This window comes from Delphinapterus leucas, chromosome 4 (assembly GCF_059928025.1).
Source record: "Delphinapterus leucas isolate spDelLeu-1000000601 "Yukka" chromosome 4, BTC_Dleu_Yukka2, whole genome shotgun sequence".
Lineage (NCBI taxonomy): Eukaryota > Metazoa > Chordata > Mammalia > Artiodactyla > Monodontidae > Delphinapterus > Delphinapterus leucas.
The window spans coordinates 139283712-139307962 of NC_143132.1; the positions used below are offsets into that span (position 1 = coordinate 139283712).

The window sequence follows — 24251 nt, forward strand, 5'->3', positions numbered from 1 at the left end:
AGAGAAATTTAAAACACGTGAAACTTCTTCAACTTGGCTGATGGGTTACTGTTGCCCTGGTGTCTGAAATAAACATCTAAAAAGCAGAGAGTTTTTCTAGAGCAAGAGATACGGAAGGGAAGAAAATGTCAAGTATTGTTGGGGGAGCATTTCTAACACTCTTTGAAGACAGGCAGAGAGTTAAAAAATCAGAATTGTTGGGCTCTACCTCACAGGCCTACAAGTCCTGTACTTGCCCAGCCTTGAGACTTAAGAAAGAGCCCAGAGTCAACAACAGGGACATCAATGGTTTCATGGATGGGGGAGCTTACATGTCTGATGCTCCAAGGTCCTGGAGCAACATCCCCACCTTGTGCGCTGAAGGCAAGCAGGACATGGCTGCAGTCTTCACTCCCTGGGGGAGGGTGAGGTTGCCAGTTATAGGGGGAGTTGACGTCAGGTTGGCTCATCAGTTACCAGGGAAACTAGCAGAGGGGCATGCCTCTCACCACCCCTTTGATAAGCTATCATAGTGCAGATGTTCTGGTCTAAAGATTAGATCCATCACTAGCTGGGGCAGGGGCAAGTATGTAAGAAGGTCAGTCATGTGAGTAGGTGTAGGTGAAGCAGGCACTGGTCGAGCAGGGGATGTACAGAGAGCAAGAGAACAGCCATCTTGAGTGGCCTGATCATACAAAAACCAAAAGGAAATGTGTCAGCCCTGTACATGGCAGGCAATTCGAGGGTGAAAAGCCTTATGGTCTAAGGAGATGAATGGGCAGATATTATAAAAATGATGGGAAAGGGGCAAAAAGTGTGTACAGGAAGCCTATAGGATACAATGACTAATTATTTCTTGGAGGGATAATCAGAGAAGTTTTCACAGAGGCAATGAGTGCTGAGCTAGACTTTGACACAGATAATGGACCTGGTACATAGTAGATGCCTATTAAATATTTTTCAAATAAATGAATTAGAGCCATTACCCACAGGAATACCACCAAGGGCAAGAGCATGGATGGATGGAATATGGAATTTCCAGGAAAGTACAAGTGATTTATTTAGTATTATTGCTCAAGTGAAAATCTGGAGGGAAAGAACAATTTCTATCATTGGTGAGGCTGGAGATGGATGCAAAGCCCAGATCTCTGAGGGCTTTCATGACATACTCAAGTTTTTTGAGTGTGTCCTGTTGGATTTGGTCAGCTGTGGAAATCTGGAAACTGAATGCAAAAGGACATTTCAGGTGGAGGCACTATGATGGGCATGGAGATGCACCACCCAGATCCCTCTTCAATGAAGGGCTCATTGTACCAGCTGCTGGTGACAGAGGAAGGGGGCAGGGCACAACCTTTAAAAGAATGATAGCCGTTGAGGATACGACATAAACTGGTTAGAACCAACTAGGTCCAAGATGGCAGATGAGTGACTTCTGCTAGACTTTGAGCCTCAGTATACGCTCATGGTAACACATCAGCACACTACATGACACACCCAAAGGCACCATGACAGTTCCAAGGCTGACCATAAAAGGTCAAAAAGTGGGTGGTGGTCCAATTCCTGGAAACCCCCACCCTTTCCCCAAAATAGCTGGAATACTCCTCCCACTCATTAGCCTATGATATTACCCACCCCTATAAAAACTGAAAACCCCATACCCTGACGCCTCTCACCTCCTGAGATGGCCCACACTCTGTGTGTGTGTTGTGTATCTCCCTGAATAAATCTTTCACTTTACTATGGCTCACTCTTGGATTCTTTCCTGCAGAAAGCCAAGAACCCACACTTCACGGCTGTCCCAGGGACTCACCTGAGGCCTGGGACATGACTATCTTCTGGCGCCCCACTCTCTTTCCTGCAACACTGGGAGTGCTGTTGGCAGACAGTCTACAGCTGAGCCCCTGCAGTATCTGCCACAGCTGCAGAGCTGCCTCACCCATGAGCATGCCCTTCCTCGGGCAGCCCATATCCAATGGTCATGGGGGCAGGGGATACAGGCCCAACCATTCCACCTTGGGGCAACTGCTCTCTGTGGAGTTGGCCAGGCTGTCATGAGGATTGTCCTGCATCACAGCCCAATTTCCCTGTTTCTCTCCCAGCCTTAGGGCCAGACCAGAATCCCCAGGGGTTGGGGGGGGGGAGCATCTGAGGCAAGAAAGGAAATTCCATCCTTCTGTCTCAGCCCAGCCTCCTTCCCTGTGGCTCTGACCTTTCAGGATTATCTGGTGGAAGATAATGTTTGGGAACGAATGGAGTAAAGCCAAAGGAGCCCTAGTGTTGGGGTCAAAAGGAGTTCAAGACCGGTTCCTATTATAGGTCTGGGTCAAGCCACTTCACCACTCTGAGAATGGGAAGAACAAGAGGAAAAATTGGGAAGAATAAGACAAACATCTGAGATTTAGTGGTGGAAGTGAGTAAATTCATGAGATAATATGGGAAAGTGCTTCATAAACTGTATATTCATCATTTCAATGAAAACTATCTAAAACATCTGATAATTGTTTCTTTCCCTTGGTCAGATTGTGTCTGTGCCTCAGGGTTTTTCAGGTAAACTTTCTGCGGGGGTCAGAGGAGCTCCATGGAAGGGTATACCACCGCCTTGTCAACGATGGGAGAACTGCAGTGGCCCCTGTAAGCACGCCAAGGATGGGAACAACCAACATCCTTGAACGTGTCCTCTTACTATTGAAGTTTTGCCTTTGCATCCCCAACCCCAGGACATAGGAACGGCAGGGTAGAAGTGAGAAGTGGAAAATAGATCCCAGCTCAAATTACATCCCATCCTCAGGATGGATAAGCTTGGTTCCTTTATGCCCAGGCAGCTGAGGCCATGCTTAAAACGGAAATGCATACACACCTCGGCAGAAGAGCAGCTCTGCTGGGCTAAAGGGAACACCTGCTGTTTCTTTCCCATCACATAGATGTTTTAGCCAAAATTGGTTACCATGTAGTATGTTAAGGAAGAAAAAAAACAGTATCCTAGGCATTAGAAAAAACCTGGGTTATACCAAAATGGTTACCTTTGGGAGAAAAGATGATAGGTGATAGTTATTTCTTCCATGTGCATTTCTGTGTTTTATGAATTTATTACCATAAACACACAGTTACCTTTTTGTGATCAGATAAAATAATTGTCACAACAATAGATTAAAATTCTCATGTTTCTATGATCAAGCTTGTTCCCACTCCATTTGCAGTGTCAATGGGCTGAAAGGAGGAACAAAGAAATTCTAGAAATCACAGCTTTCATTACTAAACCAGGAACTTGCCAGAAAGCAAGCTCCACTCTGGATACCTAGGGGCAACCACAAGCTGCTGGTGATCTGTCATGGACCAGATGTTTGTGTCCCCCCAAAATTTGTATGTTGAAGCCCTAACCTCCAATGTGACTGTATTTGTACTTGGCGATATGGCTTTTAGGAGGTAATTAAGGTTAAATGAGGCCATAATGGTAGGGCCCTAATCCTATAGGATTAGTCTCCTTATAAGAAGAGTCAACAGACAATGACTTCTATCTGTGTCTCTGTTTCTTTCTCCACACAGGAAAGGCTATTTGAGGACATAGTGAGAAGGCAGTTATCTGCAGCTGAGGAAGAGAGCTCTCACCAGGAACAAAATGGCCAACAGCTTGATCTAGAACTTGTAGTCTCTAGAGCTGTGAGTAATAAATTTCTGTCCTTTAAGCCACCCAGTCTATGTATTTTGTCATGGCATCCTGAGCTAATACATGAATGCTCCAGAGGCCCCGCACAAGGCACCCTCAATACCTGGTAGCTCTAGAATTCAATGTAGTTCAGTTCTGCCCTGAAGCTGAATCCACGTTCAGAGGCCTGGAGAACTGAACTGTGAGCCAGAAGCTCTTGCAAAATTACAATCATCCTCACTATCTATTGGGTTGGCCAAGAAGTTCGTTCAGGCCTTTCCAGAAGATGTTATGGAAAAACCCAAACGAATTTTTTGGCCAAGGCGATATTGCAAAATATTTTATCCAGGGTGAACCTAGACCCTTAGTTCCATATATGTATTGACAAGATCAGCCTGAATTGTTGAATCACCAAGTTTTGGAGGATAAGAGTCATTGTAGTTGATGTCAAAGGATCCATCCCATAGCAAACTCACTGCTGTTTCCTCTCTATCAACTGTTACTTCACAAAGTATATCACAGATCACAGTGAGTGGTATCATATATGGTCTCACACCAAGTGATTTAATCTAGAATGCCTTTATTTTTACACTAGGTAGTAAGGATGAACTTCACATTAGATGTCCCCATTTTTAGACCCCTACTTGACTAATGCTTCCATGTTCTCTTTCTTTTTTTCTTTTTTTTTCGCGGTACATGGGCCTCTTACTGTTGTGGCCTCTCCCGTTGTGGAGCACAGGCTCCGGACGCGCAGGCTCAGCGGCCATGGCTCATGGGCCCAGCCACTCCGCGGCATGTGGGATCTTCCTGGACTGGGGCACGAACCCATGTCCCCTGCATCAGCGAGCGGACTCTCAACCACTGTGCCATCAGGGAAGCCCTTCCATGTTCTCTTAATGATAAAAAAGGAAATCAAGTTTCAACTCATTTCCAAATTAGGTTTTACTTACAATGTCAAGAAAATTTCCTTTTTGCTATAATGCCAAGAAAATTTTTAGGTAAGGTCAAGTTCAAGTTTCTTTTTCATTCAGTTTTAAATCATTGAAATAACTTCCAGGAAAGTTTTGGTTCATTTTCGAAACTACTAGAATGCAGTATTTTACAAATCATCTGGTCAAGCTCTCGCTGGCAGGAAAAACTTCACAGGGTGAGGAATCCTACTTCTGAGGTTGTGGCATGGGCTTCATTGCTTATGAGTTGAGTGGCACTGTCTCAGGAAAGTTTATCTCCATTTCATGAATTATTAAAACAGAAGCAGAAGCACTGACACTCTGCCTGCCTGTATAGGGGAGTTGGAACACACCGAGCCTCACATTCTCCCTTGGTCTTGAATTGGTTGGCATTGCCCCTGCAGCCGCTATACCAGAACTGTCGGCAAGCCTGTCCCTTTTCATTATAGGACCATTTCAGGACATAATCCTGGCACTCACTTTCCATTGGATCCAGGGAACAAGGACCTGCAAGAAAATGAATGCAGAGAGAGCTGAATTTCCTGCATGAGCATGACAGAAAAGAAGCAATGGCTTGGCATTCCAGACCTAAAAATGAATCCTAACCTCACCAAAAACTGGCTCTGTGACCTTCAGCAAGTAACTTACCCTCTCTGAGCCTCAATTTCCTCCATCATAAAAGCAATATTAAAAAAAAAAGCTACGTCACAAGTTTGTTGTAAGGTGTCACAAAACACATATGAAAGGGACAATACAGTTAGAGCTATTATTTTGCACAGTGTCTAGTATATGGCACATACACCAGACAATGTGTAATGAATGAATGAATGAAACAATAAAGCTTTCCTCAATAAAATGCTAGCAAAAACCAAAACAGCACATTAAAATCACCATATACCATGATCAAGTGGGATTTCTCCCTGGGATACAAGGACGGTTCAACATACACAAATCAATAAACATGATCACCACATTAACAGAATGAAGGATAAAAATCATATGATCATCTCAATAGATGAAGAAAAGGCATTTGACAAAATTCCAGAGAACTACTCACTTGCTTATTATGCTTATTTCCCTCTTTTTTCCAAACTGTCTCAATCTCTTGCCTAATCCCCAAATGTTCCAGCCTTCTAATGGTCTAAGCAAATCCAGCTAATTTATTACTGTACCCTGACACTAGCCCAAGAAGTTAAGCTATCTATTAAAAGAAAAGCATGATGCTCCTGGAAAATAGCATTGAGAATAAACAAGTTACAACAAGAGCAAGATCTGGAATGTCTATTTTAAATTGTAAATCAGACATGAATTTACCCAGGTCTATAACCTCTGCCTTCTATGGAGAACAGATTTCCTTGGGCACACTCTATATCAGAGGAAAATATTCTTGTCTTGGGTTGGCCCTACAGCACAGAATGATGATATCTTCCAAATAGTTTCCCCTGGGCCTTCTAAGCACTCCCAGATAAAGAGGATATTGTCTTCAGAAAGCAATTCATGGTCCATTCGCAGGAAGTTGCCTACGCATCTCCCATTAGTATAATCAGCACAGGCCAGTTTTCTTGAAGGGTTGACCAGATGTGCTAGACCTCAGAGAATGAGATACATTCATGGGAATTGTCTTCTGCCTTGAACAAGCACATCAGAACTGGCCTGTTTCATGACTCCATGGAGGGTGTAAGACAGCAAGCAGTGAGAGCCCAGGAGAAGAAGCCAGAGCAAATGCTTCTCCAAAAACTTGGTGGGAGTAGGGGGGTGTCAACAGAAAAACACTTCAGTGGTGACCTTTTGACTCTACTCTGTATGTTCAACAAATGGATTTGGGGCTCAGCAATCAGCTGGCACCAACCTCTACCATTACAAACTGATTCCTAATGGACAAGCCAAGGACTAGTTTAAACAAAGCACTCACTTTTCCTAGTGACACTTCATGGCTTTGGTCTTTAGAAGCCCCACCCTTGCCTTTAGTCTGGGAGATAATCAAACAGGGGTTGCTTCTTCTAGATTATACTTCTTAGGGCAGCACTGTCCAGTAGAACTTACTGCCATGAGGGAAATGTTCTATATATGCCCTGTCCAATACAGTAGCCACTGCTCATGTGGCTGCTGGGCATTTGAAGTGTGGCTACTGCAGCAAAGGAACTAAATTTTTCATTTGATACCATTTCAAATTATTGAAATTGAAATGGAAATAGCCAGTGTGGTGCAGCTATAGGTGAGTAAATCCTTACTGCTTTGAACTAATTATCTCTAAGGTGTTCTTTGTAACCTAACACTCAGGAAGCCCCAGACTCAATTTTTTTATCAGTATGATATGGTATCAGGGGACATTTCACCCACACAATTATTGATAGCCTCAAATTTTACATTTGGTGTTATTTTTACCATGAGTAGTAACTTTTGCCTTTTCAGAAGAACGTTGCAGCAGGGTCAGTTTTACTGAAACAAGTCCACGGAATCCAGGAAGGAAGGAAAGAAAAGGGGGGAGAGAGAGAAGAGAGCTGGAAAGGTATGGAGAGCAGCGACAGGGAAACTGCTGTTTTACCGAGGCCACTTCTCTCTCCTGATGTACATCTTATAACATAGCCCTATTGGGAGGAGAAAACCACAAAATAGATCTGTGCACTCTGGAGATTACACTGAAATTGAAAATATATCAAGATCAGCCTGGCTGCTGGAAAGAGAGAGGACATTCATTTAATTCTTCACTAATAGATGCAGCAAAATATGCCAGAGCTCCAGCAGAACTTGGCCTGAGATGCAAGGGCACGGGGTGGCTGTGGGAGCTCAACACTACTTGGGGCCAGAGAGGGCTCCAAGTCTGGGTAACACTGGCCTGAGCAGTAAAAGATGAGCAGATATGGTCCAGATGAGCGCTGTGGAGAGGATGCAGAGACAGGCTGGTGAGGGGAACGATGGCATGGGGACATGGGGTAAATACCAGGGTAGAAAGGCTACTGCAATAGCATGAAAAGTGTATGCAGGTCAGTGGCGGCCAGTGAGACCCTCAGGACCACGCAGAAGCCCTCGTGCTCTACCCAGGCACCCAACCATGATCTCATGACAATGGGGGAACCACAGAAGAAGAGAAATCACATGGCCAGATCTGCATTTTAGAAAAAACAATATGGTCTTCAGAATGCAATTGGGAAAAGGACAAACTGGAAGAAACAAGACCAGTTAGAAGGCACTACAATTACATTTGAGGTGGATGGCAGGGTATGAAGAGGGAAGATGTGGAGAAGGGGATGGGTCTGAGGTATGCTGAGGAGGGCGCCACGCCAAGATCTTCTTCCCAGTTGGGGGTGCAGGTGGGGAGCAGAGAACAACTAGTGATGTGTGGGCTTGGCTTTCCATTTCTGGGCCAGTGTGGTTCCTTCCAGTAAAGGAATAAAAGGAGAAAATGTTCCATGGGAAAGTCAAGACCAGTCTGCTTAATTGGGTTTGAGATGACTGTGGGCATGTCCAATGATGTAGTCTGGAGGATAGTTGAACATTCTGGTCTGCAGCTCTGGAGAGAGTTAAAGGTGGAAGACATGGATTTCGAGTTGTTTATACAGAGGGGATAGTTGAAGTCACAGTAGGAAAAGTTGCCTGGTACTGTGTGTTGACAGCTTTGAGACAGGACCTAGGGAAGGCATTGCAGATTTACCATGAAATTAATGAAGCCTAAGCTTCAGGGCCCCTTATGTGCATATACCTCTTCTAAATAAATATTTACTTTCATCCTTAATTTCAATGATTTTGTATTCTTTTTCTTACAGAGGGCCCCCTAAGTTGTATAAACTTCAGGCTCCATAAAAGCTGGATCTCGCTATGAGGATGGACCTGGGGAGAGGAGCTCACAAAGATGGACTGGTCAGAAGTGGAAGAAAAGATAATGATGTTGTCTCTGAAATGCAAATTGAAACTACAGTGAGGTACCACCTCACACTGGTCAGAATGGCCATCATTAAAAAGTCTACAAATAACAAATGCTGGAGAGGGTGTGGAGAAAAGGGAACCCTCCTACACTGTTAATGGGAATGGAAATTGATGCAGCCACTATGGAGAACAGTATGGAGCTTCCTCAAAAAACTAAAAATAGAGTTGCCATTTGATTCTGTAATCCCGCTCCTGGGCATATATCTGGGCAAAAATATAATTCAAAGAGATACATGCACCCCAATGTTCATAGCAGCACTATTCAGAATAGCCAAGACATGGAACCAACCTAAATATCCATCAACAGATGAATGGATAAAGAAGATGTGGTACATATATACAATGGAATGCTACCCAGCCAAAAAAAAGAATGAAATAATGCCATTTGCAGCAACATGGATGGACCTAGAGATTATCATGCTGAGTGAAGTCAGTCAGACAAAGACAAATACCACATGATATCACTTATATGTGGAATCTAAAATATGACACAAATGAACTTATCTACAAAACAGAAACAGACTCACAGATGTACAGAACAGACTTGTGGTTGCCAAGGCTGGGTGTGGGGCGTGGGAGAGGGATGGATTGTGAGCTTGGGGTTAGTAGATGCAAACTCTTATATACAGAATGGATAAACAACAAGGTCCTACCGTAGAGCACAGGGAACTATATTCAATATCCTGTGATAAATCATAATGGAAAAGAGTGTGGATAAGAATATATATATATATATACACATTGTTTTTCATATTCTTTTCCATTATGGTGTGTATATATACACATTCTTTGTGTATGTATATGTGTGTGTGTGTGTGTGTGTGTGTGTGTGTGTGTGTGTGTGTGTATTGGGTTGGCCAAAAAGTTCGTTCAGGTTTTCCATAAGATGTTTTGGAAAACTCGAATGAACTTTTTAGCCAACCCTATATATATACATATAACTGAGTCACATTGTTGTACAGCAGAAATTAACAGAACATTGTAAATCAACTATACTTCAATAAAAGAAATAAAAAATAAATTTTAAAAAGGATGTTGTCTCTGAAGCCAAGATAGAAGAGAGCTTGAAGAGGAAGGCCGTGGGCAACAGTGGCCCAGGCCCAAGGCACTCCAGTCAGCGAGGTCTGACAGAGCTCTGTGGTCCTTCTTGGAATTCAGTACACCCTTGAAGACAAGAGACAGCTCCTTCCTCTGACTGGAGGGCAGGGAGGAAGGCTGTGGGCAACACAGGGAGTTGCAGGAGCTTGCCCTTGGCTACCTTTATTTGTGAAAAACAAAGTGCTAGAGGAGGAGACGTGGGGAGGTGGTGAAGGCTGAGGATGGCTTCGGGATGCGACCGGAGAGGGAGCCGGCCACAGCCAAGGAACAGAGCATGTGGGAAATGCTGGAAACCTTCAAGCCCCCTTGAGTATGATTGGATTCGACCACCTGGAAGCTCTCTTCCATCCCACTGGCCTTGATTTGGAGGGAAAAGATTCCTTCAGGCCATGCTTCTCACTCTCAGTTGCTCAGTGGAATCACTGGGTCAGTCAGTCCCACACTTGGAGATTCTGATTGAATTGGTCTGGGATGAGGTCTGGGCATTGAGAATGTTTAAAGATTCCCAGATGATTCTAATTTACAGCGAAAGTAATCCTTAGTATACTTGGCATACATTATATACCAAAAACATAACAGTCAACAAGACAAGTTTTTCTGTGTTTAATGTTTAGCCTAAGGAAGTGAAATGTTACTGTCCCTGCTGGGAGTGCCTATTCCTGTGTCTGTCTGGTTTTTTTTCTTTCCTTCGGATATGTGGTTGCTTTGGAATCTAAGAGATAGGACATATCAGCATCTTAACAGCTAACTTGTATGTTTACTATGTGGCAAGCATAAGAATTATCAAGTTTTATTCTCAAAACAACCCCATGAGGTAGGCAGTCACATAATCCCCACTTTACAGATCAGAAAACTGAGCCACAGAGAGATTAAAATTGCTGTTCCATAGCCACCTAGATAAGAGCACGAGAGAGAGAACCATATAAGCACATCCAAAAACCTCTGGGTGGTGACCTCCCATTTAATCTAAGCAGGACTGACCACGCCACTCATTAGAAGGTTTCTCAGCTATCTTTTCCCTACCTTTTAGAAACTTCAGCATCAAATCCTGCCATATCTCTTTCTAATGTGTTTACTGTTTGGCTTAATTTGTTGATCACACATAAGAGGTGGCAATGGCATTGGCTGTAATCCAAAATCTATGCTGCAGTTGTTTTAGATGGATCCAAAATGTTCCTTAAACTTGGTCAGAACACACGTGGCCATTCACAGATGAAGGAGCCTTCTACAAGCTAGAGCATTTTCCCTCAAGGTCAGAAGTGCGTTCACCACTTCTGCAATAGGTCATTGCTTCTCCACAAGGAAGTACAGACACTGCATGGGGTGAGACTCTGTAACACTCCCTGAGACAGCTTCCATTAGCTCCAGTTTTACACTCAGATAAAAGTCAGTCTTCATATGTTTCCTTAAACTAGTTTCTTTAGCTGCATACATGAATCAGCATTTGCAAGGAGAGCTTGTAAAAAGCCAAAGTCTGCATGCTAACACAGTGCACAGGAATTTTTTTTTTATGCTAAAGATTTTAGAAAGTAAATACAACCCAAGAAGCAAGGAGTAGTTGGGTTTTTACCAAAGGCAGTGCCTAAATTTCTTTCTTTTCCTGTTTCTTTTGGTTTTGTGGGCTTTTCTTGTTCATTTTCTTCAGCATCGTAGCCACTCTTTTCATAGTTTTTGAGTGCTTCTTGCTGAGTGAAAGATGTCATCGTGGCTTTTCTATTCTCCTCTAGAAAAGAGCCTGTTGCTTCGAGTGTTTCCAAATCATCAGCAAGGACACATTTGCCAAACTGGCGCTTGGGCAACCTGCATGGAAACAAAAAAACATGAGAATGAGGGGGCGAGTCCCACCTGGTGTCACTGGGCACGGGAGCTTCAGGCTTTGGTATTTCCTGATGACTTCGTTACCACATCACCTAGCTGTTGTCCTAGGTTTGCAGAGGTGTTGGGACAGGTATCAGAATAATATGTTTAGCATTATCAACTTTACTGCTGGGATATGGGTTTAGAGGATAGGTAATGCAGTGGAATCGAAAATCGTTATTGTTTGCTCTTATACACTTACGTGATCTTTGAATTTTTTTATTGGCCCTGTATTACTCTTAATATTGAAAAATAAGAAAAGAAAAACAAAACCATATCAGAGTTGTCGAACACAGGAGCATCTGGGTCCCAATGGTTGGAGTCAAGTCAAGTATTGGCTTGCCTGTGACCTAAGGGAGACAGTTGCCTGCAGGGGACAGAGCCCAGCCCTGCCCTCAGCCTACCTCTTGACAGACAGGATGGGTTGCAGTAAGGTGTCCCCTCGGCTCGGGTCTCCACACTCTTCAATGAGCTCTGGGGGTGGGTACTGGTTTGTTCCACCTAAAAATAAAATAAAATATCAAATCAAATCAAATAAAGTGTAAAATAATATGAAACTCAACAGTAAAATGAAGTGAAAAAATGAAGTAAAATAAAACATAAAGACCATTAAGACGTAAAACTTAAGACACAAAATAAAATCAAGTAAAGCATAAAATAAAGTAAAATACACAATAAAACAAAATAAAGAGTAACAAGATAAAGTACAAAATCAAAAAGAATCCATTGACATAAAATCAAAAAGATGTAAAATCAAACAAAGCATAAAATAAATACAAAAATAAAAGCAAATAAAATACAAGCAAAATAAGAGAATAAAATGCATCCTATTGTATAAGCAATATAAAATAAAATAACATAAAAGACTAGAACAATATGAAATACAACCTAATGTAATAAAACATAAAAAATAAAGTGAAATTAAAACAGACTAAAAAACTAATCCTTTAGCCACTGTCTCCCTCAAAGAAGCACTAGGCCATCAGCCATCTATTACAATTCTCCCCTCCATCTTTTGCAAAGGTAAGGGATCTAAAGTTCAGGGTGGTCCACTGACCTTTCTAGATTCACACAGCTCATTAGTGGCAAAGCTCGGACTAGAACCAATTCATTAACGTCCATACCTCTCAAATTACAGAAGCACAAATGCTATGTCTCTACTTCTAAGATGTCCATCAGACTCCCTTTATTCCTTCACTGACAAATGGACAGATGTTCCTCAAGGATCCCAACAGGGTTGTCACACCCACTTATAAACTGAGAAACTAATGTCTCCCGGCGAGGAGGGCAAGAAGGCCTCCCATGTCACAAGGAGGCACCCTGCACATGAGTTGTTGTGGACTATGCACAGCTGGACAAAGCCCAAGACAAACTCCTGTAAATGTGACCAGGATAATACCCACCCCCAATCCTAACCATCTCCATCATCATGCTAGGGATACAGATTTGGTACCAGTTGCCCATGAACTTGGTTCAACTGGAAGTGAGGCTACTAGAACAGGATGCAGGGAAGAATTTTGGCCAAGCTTCACTGTCACCGTGCCCTTCACTGGTGGCTTCATCTAACCAACCTGAGGTGGGAGACCCCGGACTTCTGTCCTGTCTCCCTCACTTCCTGGCAAGTCCCTGAAGACCCTTGCTACTCAAAGTGTGGTAATCAGCATCAACCAGGGGCCTGTTAAAAATGCAGACTCACCACTTTGCTGCAGCAGAAATTAAACACAACATTGTAAATCAACTGCACTTCAATAAAATTTTTTTAAATGCAGACTCTCAGGCCCCAGCTCAGACCCATTGAGTCAGAATCCAAATTATAACTAGATCCCCAGGAAAGGCATGTGCATGTTAAAATCTGAGAAACACTGTTCTATAGCAATAGATTCTGAATCACTGGATACAGCAATAACAGTAACAATGTCTTATGTGTATACAGCAGTGGTGCTTTCAAGCAGGTATTTGAATGTAGGCTTCACAAATAGAGAAGAGACTGTAATCCTCATTCTGGTAAATGAGAAAATCAAAAGGTTCTGTGGAAACCTGAGGCCTCCCAGCCACCAGACAAGAAACCAACACTAGGCTTGGCACAGTGTCAGGGCAACATAGCTCAGGGTTTTCAGGAAGTGGTGTGCTCCCTGGGGGCTCCCTCAGAGAATTCGGGGCTGCCTACACCTCAGCAAGACTGAAGGTGCAATGGGCACCCATTCACCCATATACCAGGCTCTGTATGTTCCTCTCCCCACCCAGCATCCCCAGGGCTCCCCAACTGCTCACCTTTTAGGAGGTTCAGGAAGGCCTGCGTGAAGCCCCGGGCATAGGCCACCTCCACGTCCGAGAGCCCCTCAAGGTGCAGCAGGTGCTGTTTGGAGGGGCCGCTGGCCACGCGGGTCCCCACGCCTAGGCCCAAGACCAGCACAAACAGAGTGATGCCCTTGCACTTGGCCTCCAGGGACAGAGTCCTTAACTTCTCCCAGTCCCAGCTGCTGGTCTCACTGGCCACGATGGTAAAGAGGACCTGCACTTTCCTGGGCAGCAGGGCCACCAGGAGCACCTTCTCTGGCGTCCACTCCAAGGCGTGGCCCAGGGCCGGGGCTCCCCACAGGGCTGGTCCATGTCCTCGCGGACATGCCTCTGCATCTGCATCCGGCGGCCGTACGAGGTCAGGTGGAAGCCCTCGTGCACAGGTGGCCGCCCCGTGCCCGGCCAGAAGTGGGGGGTCGTGTGTGTCACCAGGGCTGTGGGGGCCCCGCGTGGGGACACGCTCAGCTGTGCAGCCACCTCCAGGTTGTCGAGCGTGGTGTCCACCAGAGTCAAGGCTGTGCGGTAGAGGTCGGTGCCCATGCCGACAGAGCTGTCCACCACGAAGGCCACGTCCGCGTCCACCACCAGCAGCCTGGGCACGCCCAGCCCGCACTTCGGGGCCGGGCTGCACTGATCTGCAGAGGAGAGGCGGGGAGAGGCGGGGTTACCACAAGTCCCTTCCCTTCCCATGGACACACAATTCCAGGTGCTCAGTAGGGAAAGCTGTTGCTGAGGGCTGCCTGCATGGGGTTGACTCTGCTAGTAGATGGGCACTGTCAATAAATGTGCCTGTTTCCCAGAAGGAAAAGTTGAGAGTATCTGACTCCTCGGTTAATGTTTCTAACCACTAGGCCATACGGCTTCCTAATCACTAGGTTCACAGACCCCTGCCTGGTTCAATCAGGCCTGACCTCTTATGGGGGTGTGTGACCTGGGGCAGATTACTCAGCTTTCCCACAGCCTCAGTTTCCTCATGTCAGATGGCGATAATGATAATAATAATAATAGTACCTCCCTTATGAGGTTGTTTGTGAAGTATAACTTTAAAACGAGTTAATATATGTAAGGGCTCAGAACAACTCCTGGTGTGTAGTAAAAGCTCAGGCTCAATAAACCCCAGCTAGATTTTTGCTTCTGCAGGAGGGGGTTGGAGGCCCAGAGAAACCACATGTCAAATAAGACGATGGATGGGAAAGCAGTTCATCGGCTGTAATACACTCTACAAATGGCAGTTCCTGTATTTGACCCAACCAAGTTTTCAGAGCCAAATCTCTCATGGCAGTGTTAGGACTTAGTGTGGATCCAGTAAAGGGAACTATTAAGTCCCCTTTTGCTTTCACCTACAGGACCCACTCTGGCCCCGGGTGATGTGGGTGTGGATGAGAGCTCTTCACACGTGGGCATGTGTGAGTTTCAGCATCATGTTCTTTCTGGCCCAGGCCAGTGTGGGATACAGTGATGGAAGCGGGGACTCTGAGACAGGGAACAACTTGCCAATACCCTGATGATGGCCAAAGGCAGTTCCAGGCCAAAAAACCAGGACTCTTGACCTTAGCTCAGTGGTCTTCCCTTTACACTAAGGTGCCACTGAGGAAGGAACACAAGCCCAGCCATCCACAGGAACCTGGCAGTACAGGTAAGTAAGCAGAGCAGGCCAGGACTGAGAAGATAGGGAAGGGGCAGGGAGGGGAGGGTGGGGCACTAGCAGACACCCGCCCCTCCAAAGGGGGCTGGCACCACTCATCTCTGGCTGACTGTGGCCACAAGGGAATGCAGTGTCTGGGATTCTCCAGATTATTCTGACTTCCTAAGAAAAACTAGAAATTCAGACTTAATAGGAAATTCCCCAGTTCTAAAGTTCTTCACATACCAAGCAAATACACATCTGAGCAGCAGAAATGGTCTATGGTCACCAGTTAATTCATCCTGTTCTGAAGACATCAGTCTGATCAGCAATGCCATCCAGGCTTACCATAGCAGAGAGTGCAGTGGGCCATGTTCTCCACGTCCTGCTGATTCTCTGTCTCCCAGACATACAGATGAAATTTGTTGGTTCCATCCATCTAGTGCCAACACATACACAAGGTTATTGTTAGCTGAACTAAATCTCAGGCCATGTTTTTCATGCATCTCCCAATTCAGATGAGAAAAATATTAATATGCTATATTTAAAGAACACATATAATTCTCTATGTCTAAATAATTTGGGACTTCTATTCCAGTTATTATAGTCACTTAGTTCTCTAGTCCTAACCTGGTGGCTGGACTACCATTGGTGTGGGCACAGGAGCTGTGGGTCTTCAGACTCCCAATGTGTGTAAAACTCAACAAACATCAGGTTGTGTTGGAATGAGGGTAAGGGAGTTGAGGCTTCAGTCATTTATAAATTCTGTAAATCTTTAGTGATTGTCCATGGTATGTGATGCCATGTGATGGGAGTTATTAACCATGAACATGCAGACCCTTCAAGGACACGGTCATAGATCTATAGGCCCTAAACCATGAGGATGGAGAGAGGCAGAGACCGCCAGGGAGGCCTCTCTAGAGTATTCCTGGTGGTCAGAGCTGGGAAGAGTGAGGGGGAATCAGGGAAGTCTTTGTAGGGGTGGCAAATCTGTTTATCTCCTTCACCAAACCTTTCCAATTATGATTAATTTAATAACTGATATCAGGTTTAAAAGACAAATAATATTAACAGTAATAAATCCAACAAGATCCATGCGATAACTGGCTAGATAATCAACAAACCCATTCTCTCTTCTTCTGAGGGTCACGACTAGACTACATTTCCCACCATCCCTTGCAGTTAGTTGGACCATATGACCAGGATCTAGCCAACAGCGTGTAGGTGGGAGTGATGAATGCCATTTCCAGGGCATGCACTAAGCTCCACTGCCTCCTCTGCCAGCCAGATGTAGAGGATCCAGAAAAGGTCTTGAGGCCCTCAGCCATGTTGGAGCCATTGACAGAAGGAGCTCAGGTCCTAAATGCAGCAAAGCACCCCTTTCCTTCACCCACACACCCAGGGACCCACATCGCTGGTGACAGATGCAGAAATAACACTTTCTGGTGTTAAGCCCCTGAGACTTGGGCATGAATGGTTTCACAGTCAACCTGCCCTGGCTAATGCAGACTATTTGCAAGGTTTCCACCTCATAATGAAATTAGGAAAGTTTTCAGATGATTTCTCTCAGGAGTTGAGGTATGGTTTGCAAAGAGCTGGATATCTAAGCTTAGTCATGGCCATCTCATTGTCCACTCTGTCAAAGCATGTAGGACAGCGCCTCCCTGAGGGTCAGCCCCACCTCCTGCATTGCTGTGGCCAGGGCCAAGCCGACCTGGACCCTCCTCTGGTAGCAAGGTGCTCAGGATATGAAGATGTTGTGCCCACCCTTGGGAATAGAGAACGGGAAGGGTCTACTCTGGAAAAGAACATTCTGTAACATACACTCCTTACAGATCATTCACTCTTCCTGTTTAGGATTGTGGCACATCCCAAACATGGTACCTCACCTGAGCCTCCTTGATGGAAAAACCCTTGTGGGGAAAGATATATAAAAAGTGGAACTTTCACTTATGCTAATGTAACACGAAACAAACATGGAAACGTTCCTAATTCTTCCATGCCAAAAGCCATCTAAATTTAGGTTTTTTTCTGACTTAGAAATTCAAATCAACGAAGACTGATGAAATGGCTACTAGGTAAAAGTCTTAAGCCATTTGGAGACGCAAAAATGACACAGCCACACCTTCAAATAGCTTAAAAACCTAAGTAGAAGGATAGACAAATAATGTTCAAGAAAGAAAGAGACCAGTAATATATTTTGGGAACACAGGAAGAGGAGATTCATTTCAAAAGGAATGAATAAAAGGAACCTGATGAAGATAATGGCATCTGGCACTTTTGAGAGAATGAGTAGGATCCTTACCTGGCAAAGAAGCAGGGGAAAGCATTACGGTGTGGAGGAACAGCAAGATAAATGCCCAGAGGTAAGCAGTGGTTATTTATGAATTCTTCTCAACGCCCCTACCCGCCAGACACTTGAGAAAACGCATCTGAAACCCTGGAACTCCCTGACAGAGGGAGGAGGCTGACAAGAACAGTGAGTGGAGAGTTGCCAACATTCAGATCCACTTCACATGGTCATAGACCAAACAAAATGGACCTAACAAATCGCCGAGGATTAGAGACAACAATGTTAGCATGGGTATGACACATTAAGAGCTTTACTGGAAATCACATGAGGCAATCTGTAAGGCTTCTGAAACTAGGATCCACAGCAGTGCTCCAGGAGACAGGAGAAGACTGGAGTAACACAGGAACATCGACTTAACTCCAAGAGTTGTGGGGAGACGCTAAGCTGGTGTACATTATTTTTAAACCACAGGAAGCATGGCTGAGGTGTGTTATCTAAAGAAGAATTGATGAGAATTTTAAAGGTAATATGAAAGACTTCAAATAAATTCAAACATACCCTCAAGTTTGTACAAAGGATTTGTTCACAGGAAAAAATCTATGCAGCAGTAATAGGCTAGGTGTCGGGAACTCGGGTCCTAGTCCTTGGCCTGCCAGAATTGGCTGTGTGGCCTTGGACAAGCCTCTGGCCTATTTCCTCAACAACAGAGTTTAGGGTAGGAGTCAATGCTGCTGAGCTTTCTTCCTATTTCAACACAGCTTGGTCCCCCGTTACTGTCCTCTGTATTTGCCTCGTGTTCAGGACACTATGTTGACTTTTCTACTCAGCTCAGCTCTTCAATCTGCTGTTCAGCTTGTTGGAAAACAACCTAATTCAACTGAATTGGAATAGCTAAAAAACTTGCATCTACTTTTTAACATCTTTATTGGAGTATAATTGCTTTACATTATTGTGTTAGTTTCTGCTGTAAAACAAAGTGAATCAGATATACGGATACATATATCCCCATATCTCCTCCCTCTTGTGTCTCCCTCCACCCTCCATATCCCACCCCTCTATGTGGTCACAGAGCACCAAGCTGATCTCCCTGTGCTATGAGGCTGCTTCCCACTGGCTATCTATTTTACATTTGGTAGTGTATACATGTCCATGCAACTCTCACTTTGCCCCAGCTTACCCTTCCCCCTCCCCATGTCCTCAAGTCCATTCTCTACGTTTGTGTCTTTATTCCTATCCTGTGCCTAGGTTCTTCAGAACCACTTTTTCTATTTTTTTGATTATATATATATATATATATATTAGCATACAGTATTTGTTTTTCTCTTTCTGACTTACTTCACTCTGTATGACAGTCTCTAGGTCCATCCACCTCACTACAAATAACTCAATTTTGTTTCTTTTTATGACTGAGTAATATTCCATTGTATATATGTGCCACATCTTCTTTATTCATTCATCTGTTGTTGGACACTTAGGTTGCTTCCATGTCCTGGCTATTGTAAATAGAGCTGCAATGAACATTGTGGTACATGACTCTTTTGGAATTATGGTTTTCTCAGGGTATATGCCCAGTAGTGGGATTGCTGGGTCATATGGTAGTTCTATTTTCAGTTTTTTAAGGAACCTCTATACTGTTCTACATAGTGGCTGTATCAATTTACATTCCCACCAACAGTGCAAGAGGGTTCCCTTTTCCCCTCACCCTCTCCAGCATTTATTGTTTGTAGATTTTTTGATGATAGCTATTCTGACTGGTGTGAGGTGATACCTCATTGTAGTTTTGACTTGCATTTCTCTAATAATTAGTCATGTTGAGCATCCTTTCATATGTTTGTTGACAATCTGCATATCTTCTTTGGAGAAATGTCTATTTAGGTCTTCTGCCCATTTTTGGATTGGGTTGTTTGTTTATTTAATATTGAGGTGCATGAGCTTCATGTATAAATTGGAGATTAATCCTTTGTCAGTTGCTTCATTTGCAAATATTTTCTCCCATTCTGAGGGTTGTCTTTTCATCTTGTTTATGGTTTCCTTTGCTGTGCAAAAGCTTTTGTTTCATTAGATCCCATTTGTATATTTTTGTTTTTATTTACATTCCTCTAGAAGGTGGGTACAAAATGATCTTGCTGTGATTTATGTCATAGAGTGTTCTGCCTATGTTTTCCTCTAAGAGTTTGATAGTGTTTGGCCTTATATTTAGGTCTTTAATTCACTTTGAGTTTATTTTTGTGTATGGTGTTAAGGAGTGTTCTACTTTCATTCTTTTACATGCAGCTGTCCAGTTTCCCCAGAACCACTCATTGAAGAGGCTGTCTTTTCTCCACTGTATGTTCTTGCCACCTTTATCAAAGATAAGGTGACCATATGCGTGTGGGTTTATCTCTGAGCTTTCTATCCTGTTCCATCGATATAGATTTCTGTTTTTGTGCCAGTACCATACTGTCTTGATTACTGTAGCTTTGTAGTATAGTCTGAAGTCTGAGAGCCTGATTCTTCCACCTCCGTTTTTCATTCTCAAGGCTGCTTTGGTTATTTGGGGTCTTTTGTGTTTCCATACAAATTGTGTAATATTTTGTTCTAGTTCTGTGAAAAATGCCATTGGTAGTTGGATAGGGATTGCACAATTTGTAGAGTGCTTTGGGTAGTATAGTCATTTTCACAATGTTGATTTTTCCAGTCCAAGAACATGGTATATCTCTCCCTCCGTTTGTATCATCTTTAATTTCTTTCATTATGGTCTTATAGTTTTCTGCCCACAGGTCTTTTGTCTCCTTAGGTAGGTTTATTCCTAGGTATTTTATTCTTTTTGTTGCAATGGTAAATGGGAGTGTTTCCTTAATTTCTCTTTCGGATTGTTCATCATCAGTGTATAGGAATTCAAGAGATTTCTGTGCATTAATTTTGTATCCTGCTACTTTACCAAATACATTGATTACCTCTAGTAGTTTTCTGGTAGCATCTTTAGGAATCTCTATATATAGTATCATGTCATCTGCCAAGAGTAACAGTTTTACTTCTTCTTTGCTGATTTGGATTCCTTTTTCTTCTCTGATTGATGTGGTTAAAACTTCCAAAACTATGTTGAATAATAGTCGTGAGAGTGGGCAACCTTGTCTTCTTCCTCATCTTAGTGGAAATGTTTTTCAGTTTTTCACCAATGAGAACCACATTGGCTTTGGGATTGTCATATATGGCCTTTATTATGTTGAGGTAATTCCCTCTATGCCTATTTTATGGAGAGTTTTTATCATAAAGGGGTGTTGAATTTTGTCAAAAGCTTTTTCTGCATTTATTGAGATTATCATATGGTTTTTAACCTTCAATTTGTTAATATGGTGTATCACATTGATTGTTTTGCCTATATTGAAGAATACTTGCATCCCTGCCATAAACCCCACTTGATTGTGGTGCATGATCCTTTTACTGTGCTGTTGGATTCTGTTTGCTAGTATTTTGTTGAGGATTTTTGCATCTCTGTTCATCAGTGATATTGACCTGTAGTTTTCTTTTTTTGTGACATCTTTGTCTGGTTTTGGTATCAGGGTGATGGTGGCCTCATAGAATGAGTTTGGGAGTGTTCTTCCCTCTGCTGTATTTTGGAAGAGTTTGAGAAGGATAGGTGTTAGATCTTCTGTAATTGTTTGGTAGAATTCACCTGTGAAGCCATCTGGTCCTGGGCTTTTGTTGGTTGGAAGATTTTTAATCACAATTTCAATTTCAGTGCTTGTGATTGGTCTGTTCATGTTTTCTATTTCTTCCTGGTTCAGTCTTGGAGGGTTGTGCTTTTCTAAGCATTTGTCCATTTCTTCCAGGTTGTCCATTTTATTGGCATATAGTTGAGAGTTCATGTGGTAAGGGACCCCAGCATGAGAAGAATAAGCTGGCTCTATGATCCCTACTGCACCAGAGAAGGAAATCTCACAGAGTACCTGAAACACAAGCCAAGTGATCTGCTTGAGGCTCAAAGCTTTATTATAGTTTGAATGAGCATTTTTCATGATTCCCTCAACCAACTTTGCTTCTGAATATCCAGTTGTGCTCTGATGAGACTAGTTGGGCACTAAGGACAAGAGTGTATGGGGAAGGGGCGGGAGAGGATACAGCACAGGGATTTGCATGAACATCCTCTTTTGTTTAATAGAAAGGTATGTTCTCAAAGGATACAGACAACACTCAAACCTCAGCCCCCAATATTAAAGAACGCCCTGTGGGCCCTGAGCTGGAGAAGCACACAGGGTTCAAGTCAATGCTTGACTGCTTCTGGGCTGAGCTGCCAGAGGCCAGGGAAAAATGCTCATTCCTAGGACTGCACTGAGGAGGCTCTTGGCTCAGGCAAATGGGGGAGAGAGGAAGGAGGCAAGTGCTGAGAAGGAGGATTTGCCTTGGACCGAGGAAGGGCTGACCGGACCCTAAAGAGGGAGAGTTAGATACCATCTGGTGTCCAGTTTCGGCTCCTGCCGGGTGGCATGGCCCCATCAGGAATGCCATGAAGCTGCTGACTCTTCCTGGACTCCCCAGTGAACACTGGGGGTCGACATTGGAGGGACCAGGGAACCAGACACACGGGAGTGCTGATTCAGGACTGTGTCATTTATAACAAGTCACTTCACCTCAGAGCTTCCCTCACTTTCTCTGGGAAATGTATTATTGTGGTTAACTTGTAGGATTAGTATGAGGATCAGCCCCAAATTCCTCAGACTTTAACATTCATGGAAACCTTCTGGGGATCTTATTAAAAATGCAGAGCCTGATGGATTTAGATCAGGGAGAAAGCTTAAGATTTGGCATCTCTCACAAACCTGGGTGAGGCTGATATGCTGCTGGTCCCAGGACCACATTTTGAGGAGTGAGAGGTGAAGATGACAAGGCATGAAAAGCACATAGCATGGTGGCTAGAACTTCATAGGCGCTGTAAATAAATGGAAGCTTTCTGATTTAATATACAGTTACTGGGAAAATGCACATTCCTGATGACCTTGAGGAGATGGCAATAACCATGGCCTGCATCGCGTATACACAGAAAGTGTCAGACGTCCCTGTGGACACTACTTCCTACAGCTCTCACAGCAAACCTGTGAGTTTATCCCCATTTTACAGGTGACTAAATTGAGGCACCAGTGCCACATGACATGTCCAGATTACACAATGGACAAAGCCAGAGTTTGAAGCCTCATTGCCTAATTTCTTCCCTCAGCTACTAATCCTCACTCTAGGGTGGTAACAATCTAATCGAAAACAGCAGCCCACAAGGCCTCAGCAGCGAGTCCTCCATGGCCTCTGAAAGGGGTGTCTGGACAACCCAACACTTCCTTCAAAAAAAAAATGAATGTCCTCCTGCAACTTTTCTGAATTCTAAAATTATGCCAAATTTTTAAAAATTACTCCTCCCCTAATCCCTTTGGCCTTCCTCTTAATATTTTCATCTGCTAAAGCTAATTGTGTTTTTCTGCATGATAACCAGTATTCCATTCTTGGGATTTTTTTTTTTTTTAAGAGCAGTACACGGAAATAGAAATAGGGCCAGTTCATAAATCTCTCTCATAGTGTTCTTGTATAGATAAAATTAATTAATATGTGGAAAAAGCTTAGAACTTCTCAACTATCTTCTTTTCCTGTTTTTGACTTTGAATTAAAATCTCATTGTGAATGGGGATTCCAGACCTTGAGCAAGTTATTTAACTTCTCTGGGTCTCAGTTTCATCATCTGAAAAATGGGCCCATAATAATAGTTATCTGTTTGAGTTGTTGTAAGGATTAAATGAATCAATAAGTGGGAAGATCTCAGAATAGCACCTGGATCAATAAATGTGAGCTATTTTCCTAGCTATTGTTTCAAAGGAACAAGTGCTAGATTTTTTATAAAGAAAAATGAAATTCAAAATGAGGCAAACAAATTGTATTTTCCCTGTAATCCTCCACTTTTTGACTTTAAAAAAGAGGGGCACATTAAGTCTTATGTTTTGAGACATAAGGCAATTAGACAGTTCTTAATGGGATTAGGCAAGAATCGTCCAAATGTTATAATATTGCTTTATTTAGGGCTGAGGTTGATTCAATGGATGGTTTAAGAAATCTTTCCAATATGCCCCATAACTTCCAAGCATGTTTAAATGGACGAGAAATTAGGCATCTGTTTATACAACCATTTCAAATTGAACAACCATCATTTTTCTAGAAGTATGGGGGTGTTGTTCTGAAAAATAAAATAACATAGAGGTGAAAGACAAAAGCCCCACAGATTGTCAAAGGGAGCCCTCAAGCGGATAATTCAGAAGGAAAATTACAGGACATTCCCACTCTTCTAACTGGATTCCAGTAAGGATAAAGCACAGAGTAGGGAAGGTTATGAGATGCAATACGCCCAGTTGTGAAGAAATGAGAATTTGTTGAAAGTCTCTGAGGATGGGGTTATCGTTTTTATGGTTTCTCTCCTTGCCAATGTCACCAGAACTGAGGTCATTCACTACATCTGAGCTGGCAAGCACCATTTAACAACTTTCTAAATTGTTAAATTGAAGGAACAGACTCATCCCCCAGCATCCTGGGGCAAGAATATGTCTAAGAAATGAAGAGAAGAGAAGACAG

The 24251-nt window shown here is 43.3% G+C and overlaps 1 protein-coding gene across 1 annotated transcript in view; it reads right to left on the reverse strand.

The window, feature by feature from the left end:
* Window positions 1-10742: 10742 nt before the first annotated feature.
* LOC149749446 (collagen alpha-4(VI) chain-like) overlaps window positions 10743-24251 on the reverse strand; it is a 49447-nt gene continuing 35938 nt past the window's right edge. Inside the window, 4 exon segments of the mRNA XM_089909935.1 lie at window positions 10743-11952; window positions 13723-14055; window positions 14058-14384; window positions 15704-15812. Of these exon segments, the coding sequence (XP_089766061.1) occupies window positions 11852-11952; window positions 13723-14055; window positions 14058-14384; window positions 15704-15812 (870 nt within the window). The 3' untranslated portion in view covers window positions 10743-11851.